Here is a 14,728-nt window from a genome sequence, read left to right on the forward strand (position 1 = left end):
GACACTCCAAGATAAAAAGCACATAGTGCTGTTCACCCAACATCTTTTTCTTCATTACGTTGACAGTGCAGCACATTGTGTACTCAGGCAGTAACCATTGATACCTAATTCTTGCTTCTGTATGCTAAAACTCTGAATTCTTCTTTTAAATTATGCATGCATGCATTTTCCAGCTGGTAATGTTTCTTCCTAAAAGATTTTAGAAATTTGCTCATATCATTTTGACTTTGATTTCTGATCAGTCATCTACTCCAGCTTGTCTTTCGACATTTCTGGTTTCTTTTTCTACCTTGGATATTGATACTCGTGATTCTTTTTGTTGTATGCTTTCCTACATTTCTAGGCTTTATTGTCCAGTTTATTACTTTCATTATATTAATTCTTGTAGATAAACTTATACATTGGTTACACATGACACATTACTTTAAATTTTTCAGGAAATGACAATGTATACTAAAATAATTTAAAAAAAACTTTAATCAGTACATTGTCATCTTCTGGGAACATAAATCACTGATATGTACACGCGGGCATTAACAACAAGCAAATTACCGAAGAAGGCAACCAGCATTGGTTTTAGAGTCCTAAAGGTGCTCCTAGCGGGCTAAATTGGGTTGTCTTGGCTGTTGGGCTGATGTTCTAAGGATGCAAGCTTCCCAAATTTGGGACAGTCTCGTGCATCCAAATTTGTTCAGATTTGGGTAGTTTTTTACACCTGAGGACGATTCCAGGAACAATTTTTTCATATTTATATTTGCTACAGTGCAGTAAAGTGGCTTTCTTCCAGTGTGTTCTGTGGTGGGTATCTAGAGCATGGTCTGCAAGTCCTGAGTGTCTGTATTGGTGAAACCAGATGCAGTCCTTGTGTTCGGATATCCTGCTATTAGTTGTCCTTTCAAGCCAAATTTCCTCCCAATATCTCAGCTCTATTTCAGTTCACCATGAACTCGGGCTATTTCGTTTGGCAAGGAAAATTCTACAAACAGAAGGTACAGCCATGGGTTCTCCACGCTCTCCACCCCTGGCAAACTTCTTTATGGAGATTCTTGATGAAAAAGCCTTAAACTCAGTTCCACAAAAACTCACTGGCTATGCTACATGGATGATGTGTTTGCTATTTGGCCACATGGCTAAACAGACACACTCCACAATTTCCTAACACACCCCAGAATCCAGTTCACCTTGGAAAAAGAAAACGTCTCCCTTTTCTAGTCACCTTGATTATAAGCCAGTTCTGATGAATCCCTGGCTTTCTCTGTTTACAGAAAACCGACCCATACAGTAGATACATTAACCAACAATCACACCATCCCCCCCCCCTCACAACAATAAGGGATTATAAAACCCTATATAACGGGAATAAATTAATCTGTTCCGACAGCAATGCCTTAACTATTGAACTTAACCCTATCCTTAACATCTTCTTAGCCAATAGCTACAACCCCCAAAAAATCCAGAAAATATTAATACCAGTTAACCACAATCTCCCCTTGTTAACAGAGATTACACGAAATCGTGATAGATTTAGTGTAATCTCTAGGGGAGGGGGCAGTGCCCCCCCTAGTGTGTGTGTGTGTGTGTGTGTGTGTGTGTGTGAAACAAAATAATGTTTGGATATTTGCATCTGCAGGTCACACTCGAGTGTTGTTCAAATCCGATTTTTTTCAAAACTTTACTATATATTTAATGGATGGCTTATATTTATGACCCATTGGTTTGGCAACCACCCAGCTCTGTCAATGACAAATGGGTCAGAATTTGACTAACCATCCTTTTACCAGAAATAAATGTATTACCAAAAAATCCAGATTTCATTGGCCTCATTTAGACTGGTAGGTGTAGAATAAGGCATTAGAGAATTATGTACAGATGACACTAGCAAGCTAAGGTTTGAGATTGCACAGATATTCTATAAAGCTAAACCTCCTCCCAAATATTTCTTTACCTTAATTACAAGCTCTCCAATCTTTATGCTAAAATAATATTGTTATAACTAAGTCAGACAAAGGAAATGCAGTGGTTCTGATTGATACTACTACTGACTATAATTGCAAACTTAATGTTTTACTGTGAGACAGATGTACTTATAGTACAATCAACGGAGATCCTATACAAAACCAGCTAAGCAAATTATTAGATCAAACATATTCCTTATGTGCTAATGCTGTTGAAAAGTTGTAGATTCATCATGCTCATCCATCACTTATTTTTACTGTTTACAAATATACTAATTCAAGAAACTGTACAGCTTTTACAAGGAGATTTCCCTGGTGACATTGCTATATTATTCCAGTTTTTATTATCAGTGATGGTTATTTTACTCAGCATAATGACTTGTTTCAACAAATCGAGGGTACTGCCATGGGCAGTCCTATATCACCTGCTATGGCTGATTATTTTATAGAGCATTTAGAGGAGTGGATTTCTAATACCATATCTCCACAACCCTGTATTTGTCTATGTGTTATGGATGATATGTTTGTAATCTGGTCTTACTCTGAAACAGAACTACTTCAATTTTTGGATAAAGTTAGCTCCTTATACACTTGCATTAAGTTCACTATTGAATGTGAATCTAACAACAGGAAGCCGTCCTTTACAGGGAGATATATCATCTTATCTTCACATCATTATCCTTCACAAAAAAATAGTTATTAAAAACTTTTTGCACTGAGCATGCACAATTTGTTCTTTTGAGTCTTCTATTAAAAGAATTAAATAAAAAAAACTATTGCTTGATGAAGTGAAACCTCAATACAGAAAATGATTGATAATTATTATCCCTCTCCTAGATTGCAATCTGATGTTAAAAGAATCCTCATACCCTACCTTAAAGGAACATCTGAACAAATATCAAGGACTCTTTGCAGATATATTCTGTATACTACCTTCAAACTAGCCCAGAAACTGTCATCTTTCTTACCTCCTATCAAAGTTAGATTATCACCTCTCTCTCTCCCTCCCTGCCTGCCTGATATTTTTCAAATACCCAGCTCTTGTCATCATTGCTGCTATGATTAGAATTCAAGAACATCGAGATTACATAAGATCACTTGAACCAACCCAAGCTGCTACACTATAGTAGGTTCAAATTTAATCTTTTGTGTGTGAAGCAGTACACCACTATCCTAATCTTAATCGGACATATGGTATCCTATCATTAAGTTTTGGGAAGTGATTGCTGTTAATTGTTTATTTTTTAATTAATTATACATATATATCTACTCTGAACTCCAGTAGTGTTTCCTGCTACTTGTACAGCTGCAGCTGAGACACGTGATATTATGCGATGCTGTGTTATGACTTGTTCTTGTGTTCATAATTTAAATGTTTAGCCAATTCTGCCTTTTCCCTGAATAAAACTTGACATAATGAGTGAAATATATGAGTAATAAATTAATTCTATTAAGTTTTCTCTTACTTTAATGCCTGCTGAATTTATGTTCAAGACACGAATAAGTTATTGCTAACATAATGTTCCAACATAAATTTGCACAAATTCAAATGGAGAGAAGATGCAAGAAATAAAAGTCTTGTTGACTATGTTATAGTTGATAGCGATGTTTTTCCACTGGTTCAGGATATGAGTATACAGAGGATTTGAAATACAAAGTGATCACTATTTAGTTTTGAGCAGGATAAAATTGCATTTCATATTGAAAAGAAGAGTGTGTAAGAAAGTTTTAAAACGAATCAAGATTGAGCAGCTTTCAGAGGTGAACAAAATACACAAACACCATTGAAGAAAAAAATGAAAAATGTTGTAAACAGAAACCAAGCCTGGCAAATCCTGAAGAAAACATTGATTCAGCAAAAGAGGTATGTGATGAGGTTGTCTGTAAGGATAGAAAAAGGAGAACTCTATGGTGGACTCAGAAAGGTAGAGGCTGTCAAGGAAAAGAAGAAAGCATATCAAAATTTCTGAGCAAGTAAGTTAGCTTGTGCTTTTAGAGAATTCAGAAAAAAATATAAGAAAGCAAAGCACTTATAAAACTAGCATAAACAAAAGTCATTGGAAGACTGATAAGAGCATAGAAAATAAATATCAGGAAGGTGACAAAATATTCTGGAGGCTATTGAAAAGGCTTAGAAATGGAGAAAAATTACTGTAAAAGGAATCGGAGATGATAAAGGTGACATGAAAACTGAAGATAACAGTATTCTAGGTGTCTGAAGTAATTACTTTGAAAGACTGCTAAATGAAATGAGCAGTGTCAGCATGATAGTAGAAAACACCCAACAGGAATACATATCCATACTTGAAGTAGAAAAAAAAGTCCTCAAAAACCTGAAATGTGGAACAGCTGGAGTAGATGAAATTTGACTAGAAAGGCTCAAATATGGAGGTATGGAAGTTTTACAGTGGCTGCATTGCGTAATTCACAATGCCTGGTCAGAGGGTCAAATTCCAGAAGATTGGAGCAGAGCTCTCATAGTACCCATCTATAAAAAGGGAAATAAAACTGGATGTGACAGTTACAGAGGTATTTCCCTACTGAGTGTTCCTGGTAAGATTTATACAAGTATACTTGAGAAACAATTGAGAAGGATTGTGGAAGGGAAGCTCAGTAAAGAACAAGCTGGATTCATGCCAAATAGAGGATGTCAGGAACAATTTTCACTTTACCACAAATAGTTGAGAAATTGTGGGAATGTAACAAAGATCTGTATTTAAGTTTTGTAGACCTGCAAAAGGCATGTGGCAAGGTGCCAAGAGAAAAGCTATTCAAAATGCTACAGTTATATGTTAATGGGGCATTATATCAAGCAATACTTAGTCTTTATTTGAGTTGTAAGTCAGCAGTTAGAACTGAAGGAGGTACAGGAAAATGGTTTACTGTTAAATCTGGTGTCACACAAGGATGTACATTATCCCCTCTGTTATTCATTATCTATATGGATCACATTATGAAGGAACGTGGTATTAAAGTTTGGGATGTTAATCTCAGCTGTTTACTTTATGCAGACGATATTATACTTCTAAATAAATCCAGTACAAGTCTGCAAGGTTCCCTAGCTAAATTGAATTGCTGTTATAATAGGTTTGGTATGAAAATCAGCAATAGAAAAAGACAATGAAAATAGGCAGAAACATTGAAAACATCAACTGTATCCTCAATGGTGAACCTATAGAAGAAGTAAAACATTTCAACAATATTTAGTGAATATGGTCAATTAAATATGAAAATAGACAACATAATTAGTAAAGCTGATATGGTGGGAAGTCAGCTGAATAAATTTATATGGAATAATAAAGAAATTAGTCAACACTAAATTAGCTGTATACAAGACAGTGTTCAAACCAATTTTAGCTAATGGATCTGAGAGCTGGGTTAAAAATAAAATACTTGACCAAAGACTGCAGACCACAGATATGAGAGTTCTGAGAAAGATTAGTGGAGTGAACAGATGACATCAGTGATAGTATCACATCAAAAATGAAGAGTTTTGCTGAAAGCAAGTAACAGTATACATGGCAGCTTTAATCTTACCTAGACATTAACCTGTAGTTGGTTGTTAATGGTAGAACAAAAAGATATATTCTGTAATATGATGGTTTGTCAATATTATGCACAGAGAGAGAGACAATAGAAGGTAAGGGCTAGAATAAACAAATTACAGAGAAATAGTCTAGTTTTAGGATACACCTATTTCAACAGAGTAGTGTTTTTATTTATTTATTTATTCTATTTTGAATGAACAATGAAGTAATAAGCATTGGCTATTAAATTGGAAGTAATCTGAAAAATTCAAAACAATAGTAGGACAGTAGTTATAATTTGAAATGGTGTGCAGGGTAGAATGCAGTTGGAATACTTCAATATGTTTAAACATTTTTAAAATATTTTATGGCAGTTCAGCATTTAATATTTAGTACTGAAATGAGTATTTTTAATCTGAGATTCTTCTGAAATATTACTGTATATGAATTTGTAAAAAATTAATCTCAAAACTGGGATGTTTTTATATTCTTGTTTTTTTTCCAACTGTTCATAAAAGCAAAATAATATATCTAAAAGTGTAAGCATGATGAGAAGCATATATCACATAATGGAATTTTGCATCCAAAAATAGTCATTTATTTCAGTAAATGTTTAATAACATTTTTTGATGTGTACATCTTTAACATAGAATTGTTTGCAAGACAAGTTTTTGAAAATGATAAAATAATTGTTCTTTCTAGTAAAATTAAATGATTTTTAAAAAGATAGCAAATATTTCCACTAATAAATACATTTAATGCTAGGATTTCTCTGATGTCACCTCCTGAAGTAGATATAACTTTTTTCACAATCTTTCAAAGTGATATTAATTTTTATTGTTGTATAGTACTTTTTTGTATTGTATAAGAAAAAGTTAAAACATTGAAAGACAATTTGTGGTATAGGAAATTTTGAGTAAAACAAGTCACTTAAAAGTCAGTCTTATAGGTTACCTCTCGCTGTTAACTGTTCTACCATTAAAGTATTAAATGACAAGTAGGGTAGTTGTATGATTAGACATATTGCTGCTAAGGTACTTATCCTCGAAATCGTAAGATAGTTGGTAGATTTCATGCATTTCCTCTGGAGGGATGTTAGTGTTTTTAGTTGCTTTTAATAAAATGAAAAGTGACATTTTTATGCTGATGCTTAAGAGAGTGTCTACAAAACCTGAACCATTAATGCAAAGATTCATCATTTTATTTCCATATTTATTAAAACAGTTGCTTTATTGAATAACAAACATCATATGCCAGTGTATTTCAGATCTAAAATATTATTTTTTTCCTATTCTTAAGATTCCAAGACTCAACATCTTCTACCAGGCCAGTCAAACACAAACAGACAGTCCCCAGTGAATTTGGCCAAATGGTTTGGTACTGATGTGTTAAAACAAAAAATGCCAGATATGCCCCCAGTTCCTCATCAGAAAGCCCTACTTGTTGAAGAAGTGGAGCGACAACAACAACAGTCTACAACTGTACACAACTGACCTGTCCTCCATTTTGATGTTTCAACTGAATTGTTAATGTATATATTTGTATGTATATGTGTGTGTGTGTTGTCGCCTAAGAGTGGGGAATGAACTGTGGCCAATGAAAGATTACTATTTTGTATGTGATTGTATATGTGGGTCCATGTATATACATGTGTGAATTATACTTTGTGTAGTTTGTGTTATTTTTGGCAGCGTAGTGTTTACTTTCTATAAATTTAGGTCTTGCAAAAAAAGAAAAAAATGCGTTTTTCTTATGTATTGTACTGTCTCAGATGTGAAGCTGTGATATTGTTTTCATCCCCTTAACTAAAATTATGGGGCAGTCCTTCCCAGGTTTTTATTTTTATTATTTTGTTTTATGTGAAGTACATATATATGCATAGAGAAATGTAAAAATGCCTTTATGTTATATGTCCCCTTATGTTTGCCTTCACAGTGTGAAGGCTAAAAACTTGGGTGCTCATAAAGTTTGTGTAGAAAACTGTATTGGGAAAAAAATCTATGGGTAAGCAGCTAGGAAAACTATTTTTGAGACATAACATGGAGCCAAAGATACTGGTGTTGAGCTTCTTTATGTACCTGTATATGACTATGTTTATATGGTGTTATGTGCAAGTCCACAAGTGTAAGTTTTCTGTGTTGTTAATGTTATTAATTTTTGTCCCAGTGATAGTTGTATGATGTTGAGGTGTTCTCATTTCTCTTTTTCAGTTCAGACATTTCATCTCAGCTCTTAATATAAGGGCTTACAGTTTTCTAGATAACCATTTTGTGCCACATAGAAAAACATTCCTTATAGATATAAAATTTTCTTCCCATTTACCTACCACACCACTACCATCTGTTTTTTCTGTTGTACCTGTTAATGGACAAGTAATAGTCGTATTATCATTCTTCTTCTCCTCACAAATTTTATTCAACAGATTTTTCATTTCTGCGTATTTTGAGACTACTTTATTAAAACTTCTATTTCTTTTCTTTCTTTCTTTTTTTTTAAACTATCATGTGTATCTTCCACAGAATAGTTAATCATCCTTAACATGTGACTGGTTTTACACTATATGGTGTACAAACACGTGATCTGTGCCTCATCTGTGTAGCTACTGTGTTGTTTTGCATGGCACAATCATGTTCCCTTATGTATTACATTCCTTTGTTTGCCATTTGTGGTATTTGGAGTTCCTGAACACAGTGAAGGAGTAACACTAGAACGTCGAGTTAACTTACTCTTGCTGCACATAGTGTAAGTAGATTACTGTTGTAAATATTACAATTGGCTTTTTTTTTCTTGTATATTCTCAAGTGATTTTTTTTTGAAGATATGTGGAAAATATCATTTGATTATGAAATGAGAGCGTTACTCCTGCATATGTTTAGGACTGTGTGTTGGGAGCTTGTCCAAAAAAAGGGCTTTTTTTTTTTCTTTTTTTAAAAAATTTTTTTTGCTAATTAGACACACAAAAAAAAAAAAAGCAGTAATGTTTAGAAATGTAACAAATATAAAATGCTTTCCCTAAAACATTTAACTGTTGCTCAAAGTATTGCTTATTTAGGTTTGAAATAAATGATAGATCTGCATAATGAAGGTCTCTCATAAACATTTAGTTATTTGTATAAAAAAAGTAATAAGTGACCTTGTGAATGCTTTGTGAAAGTTTTCACATTGTCAGGTAGTAATATTCAAATTCAGTTATGGTGGCGTTACTCATCTTTACTTTGTCATAAAAAAATAAATTGCAGCACACTGTCACTAGTTAAATGTTGTGTTAACAGTTTGCTGTTTCATGAATGCTTTTGTGATACTGCACCCACAATATCTGGTATGTGTGTTTATATACATACATACATACATACATATGGGTGTGTATGTATGTATATATATATATGTATATATATAAAAAAAAATACTTTTTGGGTAAATGCCACCAATAAAGCTTGCATCTCCAGCACTGCTTGTGTCTGTTTTCTGTAGTAAGCATTCAATGGTGAGAGAGAATTCTTAATACTCAGTTTTCCTTTTAGAAAGAATGTCCACAAAATAACTTGTCTGTATCAGAGAACAAAAGCTCTAAAAGTTTGTTAGTAAATTTCTGCATATTTTCCTTTTGTGATAATAGGACTGATCATCCACCTGACGTGTTGGGGGGGGGAGGATTAGACTCCCCTCTTTCCATCCATCAAGCTAGAAACTTTGTGTTCAGTGCATTACATACAACATTGTTTATGATTTTAATTCATCAGACATTTCATATAAATGTAGCTGTAATACTAACAAAGTTGCTGTGTATTTTTTTTTTTTTTTTTTTTTGTTTTGTTCATTCAGACATGGGATGCTTTTGAAGGTAGCCTCTTAAAACTTGGAACAAATTTTGTACATTTTTTGTATTAGTCCCATATTGTCAAATTTCAGAACCTATGGCTGCTATGTGTGGACAAAGTAAATGCTCTTTTTTGAAGAGCTAGAGATTGTGTTGAGGAGAAGGAGTGCTTCATTGGGAAATTCCAAAGAACAGAGGTAGCACAAAACAAAAACATGATTTGTGAGAATGTGGCTGGAGTCAGTTGGTAAGCGAGGGGATTTATTGGCTGCACTGCCTTCTTTTGGACAGTGGCAAAATTGAGAGAAGTTATGGAGAGTCAAGTTGAGTGGATTTGTATACAAAGTTAATTGCTGAATAGATGAAAAATAATGTTAACTTTAAAGAAAATGACAGTAGGTTTTTTGGAATGCTGAAAAGGTTTTGTCATGAAAAGTTAGAAGTAAATGTTGCCAAAGAAGAATGATCTGGTCCCTGTCTCATGAACTTGGTATTATGAAATATACTCGTGTCCAGAAACCTAAGGACGACACTTTCTGAAGACTACAACCACAAATTCAAGACAAATCACCATGTGGCAATTTGTATAACTGACAATTTCAAGTAGAGAGTAGTGGGTACATATTCAGATTTTCAAATTGTGCCCAAAGGGATCACGTAGTAGCACTCAGCAGGATAAAAGGAATAAAGTTGCAAACTTGGATGTCTTCTGTCTCAAAAGACATCGTAAATTGGAAAGCACTGTACATTAATTCCTTAACTATATGTCCTTAGGGAATTTATAACTTTGTCAAAAACATATTGCAATTTAATTTGTATAAAATTTATAACACATTTTTTGTGTAATATAATTAGTATGATGCCAATAAATTTGTCCACATTTGGCTATAGTCATGAAAATTTTTTCATATGCAGGTAGCTTTTGGACACCAGTATTTGGGGATGTGAAGTAATATTTTTTTTGCAAGATAAGAGACTGTTATGATAGCATTGAAGGTGACTAAGTTTGTCATCAGTGCATTGAAGAATGGTATTAGGATCAAGGTTTAGGACAGGACGAATGGAGCATGCTGTCATCTGCAGATTATCAATTATATTTGAGGTAAGTTGGAGATTATTTATATGGAAAAGAAAGCATATAATTTGACTGAAACCTGAATTACAGCTGCATGGGAAGAGGCGTACATCATACACCATTACGTGCACTGAATGACCACAGAGAAAATTGCCCTGTCAGATTAGATGGCTTGGAAATGTTAAGTACAACAGTAAAGATTTCTCTAAATCTTTCTGTGATACATGGAAAAGTTTGGAGTGATTGGCAAGATCTGTGGATCTTCTTGAATGGTAAATCTGTCCTGGTGATCATTGATTAACTAATGAAGAAATTGTTGGTGACCTTTCCATTATTCCATAGAGCACTTCATGAAGAGTAGTTTGATAACTGACTTTTGTTTTGCAATGAATGCTGAATATGGGCTTCTATGCTATAGGATTAATAAAATGTAAAGATGATCGAGAACAGATGCTAGTTCTAGAGCACTTCTCTTGAAGTACAATTTGAGTGTGATCATCATGACTAATTAGTCTTCTTTGTATCTAGATAGTTCAAGATTATCTTGTTGAAAGGCCACAGGAGGCATAACAGTTCATGTTCTGCTAGCAATAGTTTGTTATATTTTTTTTTGGTCTTTTTTTTATAACTCCCACCCCCATTTTAATGCTAACCTAGGAGTTTGGTATGGCTCTCATTTCTCATGGAATTTTAAATCATTTCAAATACCATGCCTGGAGAAAGTATGACTTCTGGTATCACGTGGAACTGTCTGCCCTGACAAAAACAAATAGCAAGAAAACACCAATAACAGGGATGTGCTGCAGCTGGTTCACACAGTTTCCAAAAACTGATAGTTTGAATTTGTTTGCTCTGTAGATTTGTTTAATTGCTTTAATCATAATTTAAAATAGCCTAAATAACTCTGCCCCAAAGTGTTTTCCATATCATTTCAGCTCTAGAAAAGACCATGTACTTTAATTGAAAAGAAGTGGATTAAAATCCCTATGAGGATGCAGGAAAAAATTTTTTTCATTTTCTGGATGCTTTTCAGCTGAGGTTGAATTTAAATTAACTCCAATTAGAAGTTAACTTTAAAGAAATGAAAAAAAATATTTGGGGAAGAAAAGGATAAGTAGTCACATTACTTAATGCTGAATTATTCTGTACATTTTCCATAAGATTTTTGCATGTCTGGTTCTGATAGGGATTAATTGGAGGCATTTCTTGACTCATTGGAAAAGGAGATGAACAAGAAAATCAAAAAGCTAATATTGGTTCTTAAAGATTTCCAGCAGTATAGTAAATGAATCATAGACATGCAGAAATCTTATGAAAAATTTGAAGAAAAGTTGAAGGCTAACAGTAATGGTAAGTACCTGTTTGATTTCTGCTCGAGACATGGGTGTGTCGTGACTAACATCGTGTACCAACAAGCAGTTATACGTAAATTCACATAGAGAACCCACTCAGAATAAAACTAATATATATATATATATTTGTAGAAAATTTTTCTGATGGGCTGCGGCTACAAAGTATAATTATACTCGACAAGAAATTATTCTTAATCTGATTCTTTACCCAAGCATAAGCAAACTAGTTGTAAAGATACTTCGCGTATAAATTTTGTTTGCGTATGCTTGGGTAAAGGATTAAAACAGGAATATTTCTTGTCAAGGATAATATACTTGTTATTGAGTGACATTCGTGGATTAATATTTTATATCCCCAAAACTCGGGTTTTCAAAGACTTCGAGAATGTTCAATTATCATTACTGTACAACCACAGATGCATGACCCCTCGACGCTTCTACACACACATAGCAGAAGGCGAATCCATTCCGATAATAGGGTAATCAATGCGTTTTGTGGGATGATTAGCTTTGCTTTTATGAAAATTTTAGTTTTTAAAGTTGTAACTATTCTGCTTGTACAGTTGGAAAATTTTACGTATAAAGCACGTGATTTCGCGTGTTGGTAACACTCGTACATTGCCTTATTTCTGTCTTCTCTTCAACATGAATTGACTACTTGGCACATTGCCAGCAAAGGGTCGAGTATCTGTGGTCGGACAGTACATGTTACTGACCTGCAAACAGGGCTATCACCAGATCAGATTGCGCCCTGTGGCAAACAATTAAATATCGCCCCTGATGGATTATAAGACAAAAATACAAAATCTTCAATTGCTATATTTTGTTTTTATTACAAGAGAAACGTTAATGCAAAACGATTACATAATATTAATCAAATGTTTGCTCTACGGGGATATGTGTACCACACTTTGAGAAACAATGATCTAATAAGTGGGTTCTAAAATGTTTAGTTTTAGTATGTATGACTATAATTTTTTTATTATTAAAATATAAGCACATAAACCAAACGAAACGCCGTATATTTGTAAAATACCTTGTCGTAACACGGTGCCGTGAGGCAGGCTTCCTCTATCTATGCTACACCCTGTCAATGGTACAGTCTACTATTCTTAGTTCTTCAGCCAAAATTCAAAACAACTAGTTCTCAGATTAATACATGAGCATACTATAGATTTCAAATATGAAGTGGCAAGTGTTCAGCAATGTAGTAATGAATAATCAAAAGTATATATATATATATATATACTAAAATTAAAATAATTGCAGCTAAATAGCTGAGATATCAACTATAGACCGAAATATTTATCTTTGGTCTGGATTGCCCAGCCTTCTAGTTGCTGGGCAGCTACTCAAGACTCCTTTACGGTTCATGTTTCAGTGGATATCTGAAAGGGTGAAGGAATTGTTGATGCCAATTCAGATTAACATTAACTCTGGAAATATAAAAGATTCAGGCAGTGGAAACAAAATGCCTGAACTGTAAAGTTTGTGTAATCTCGGTTGCATAATTTGAAATTTAAAAACTAATATACTTCTATGCCTATTTATCATTTTAATTGGATTAGATAAAAACCCTTGATGCAATAGTTGCAGAAGATATTTCAATACATGAAAACAGAACATGAAACCTGAAAGTTTGTAAAAGTGTGATTAGCAAGTTAGTGAGACTAAGTTTTTTGTTTAGAATTGTGATAAGTGCTTTGAGTGTCGGGGAGTAAATTTGCGAGGCATGAATTATTGATCAACCTTACTTGCTCTTTTCAGTACGGAGTAATATTTTAGTGAGTTCTTAGGAAACTGGATGTTTTAAAGGAATGGGTAGTAGACATTTTTATAATGGCTGTGACAGAAAAATATAATTTATTTATTCCCAGTAATTTCCTTCTGTGTTTAAAAGGACAAGGGAGAGAAGAGATTGTTTTATGACATTCAAAACAATATCAACACATGGAAATACAAGCTGTTTCAAGAAACATTAAATTTAAATGAGTAAGAATCTTGGTTTGATTCCAAAGAACTGTCCAGTTCCAATGGCATAAGATAAACAAGGCCAAACTTTTCATATTCTAAGAAGTTGATGTACTTGATATTCTTGGGTGATTCAATAGATAAGCCAGCCCATTCATAGACCACCCAAAAAGTGGTCTATGGAGAAGCAGGTGACGAGTTCTGCCATGGGATTCTGTGCTTTGGACCACTGCTTTAATTTGTATCAGCAAAATAGGAAATCTGAAGGGAATTCTTCAGTTGTTTGCTGATGATGCAAAATTGAACAGAGTAACAGTTAATCAAGGTGAAATGGGAAAAATGTAAAGTTATGCATTTTGGGATACATTACAAGCTATGTATCCCATTGATGGAGCTGTATTCCAGGAAATAGATGAATTTAGGGATAGTAGAGCATATTGCTAAGGTTGAAAAGTTAGCTTATTGGATTACTTGGCTATTGATAAACATTAAATATAAGTTACTTATTCCTCTTTGTAAAGCCTTGATATATCCACACCTGGATTACTGTTCTTAGGTCTGCATACCAGGATTTCTTGGAATGAATTAGTGGAGGTGAGTGGTCTTTGGGAGGAAGAGGAGTGGCTTAGTAAGGGTGATGGGACTAAATTTTTCAATTGGAGAGGGGAGTGAATGCATGGAATGGGTTGCCAGTGTCAGTTGTGTTTTTGTCTGTTAATGGGTTGAAGGAGAGTTGATATTGTATGGAAAGTTTGTCTTCCATGATGAATTTTGACTACAGGCTTCATGGAGCTGCCTGTACAATAATATTTAGCCAGATGAAATGTGAGAGATAAGTACAGTACAATTAGTTATAGGACATCATGAATGACTATGAACCTTGGGAACAGGAGCGAAAAAATTATGCAAAACCTTATCCAAGATTCCTTCAGTATTTTAATGACGTCCTATTAAGCAAACAGAAGTTCTGCAAAATATTCTACTTATGGAGTATTTTTTTCTAGATTACATTCTGGAGTAACTCACAGATA

The 14,728-nt window shown here is 33.9% G+C and overlaps 1 protein-coding gene across 3 annotated transcripts in view; it reads left to right on the forward strand.

The window, feature by feature from the left end:
* Positions 1 to 8,933, forward strand: part of LOC150095705 (uncharacterized) — a 338,480-nt gene extending 329,547 nt beyond the window's left edge. For all 3 annotated transcript variants that reach the window (XM_090410275.1, XM_090410277.1, XM_090410278.1), the window contains exon 21: positions 6,782 to 8,933. In XM_090410275.1, coding sequence (XP_090266401.1) covers positions 6,782 to 6,975 — 194 coding nt within the window. In that variant the 3' untranslated portion in view covers positions 6,976 to 8,933. The remainder of the gene's footprint in view (positions 1 to 6,781) is intronic.
* Positions 8,934 to 14,728: the final 5,795 nt, after the last annotated feature.

This window comes from Typopeltis vanoorti, chromosome 20, assembly GCF_054136105.1.
Source record: "Typopeltis vanoorti isolate ZY-2024b chromosome 20, IOZ_Tvanoo_1.0, whole genome shotgun sequence".
NCBI classification, from domain to species: Eukaryota; Metazoa; Arthropoda; class Arachnida; order Uropygi; family Thelyphonidae; genus Typopeltis; species Typopeltis vanoorti.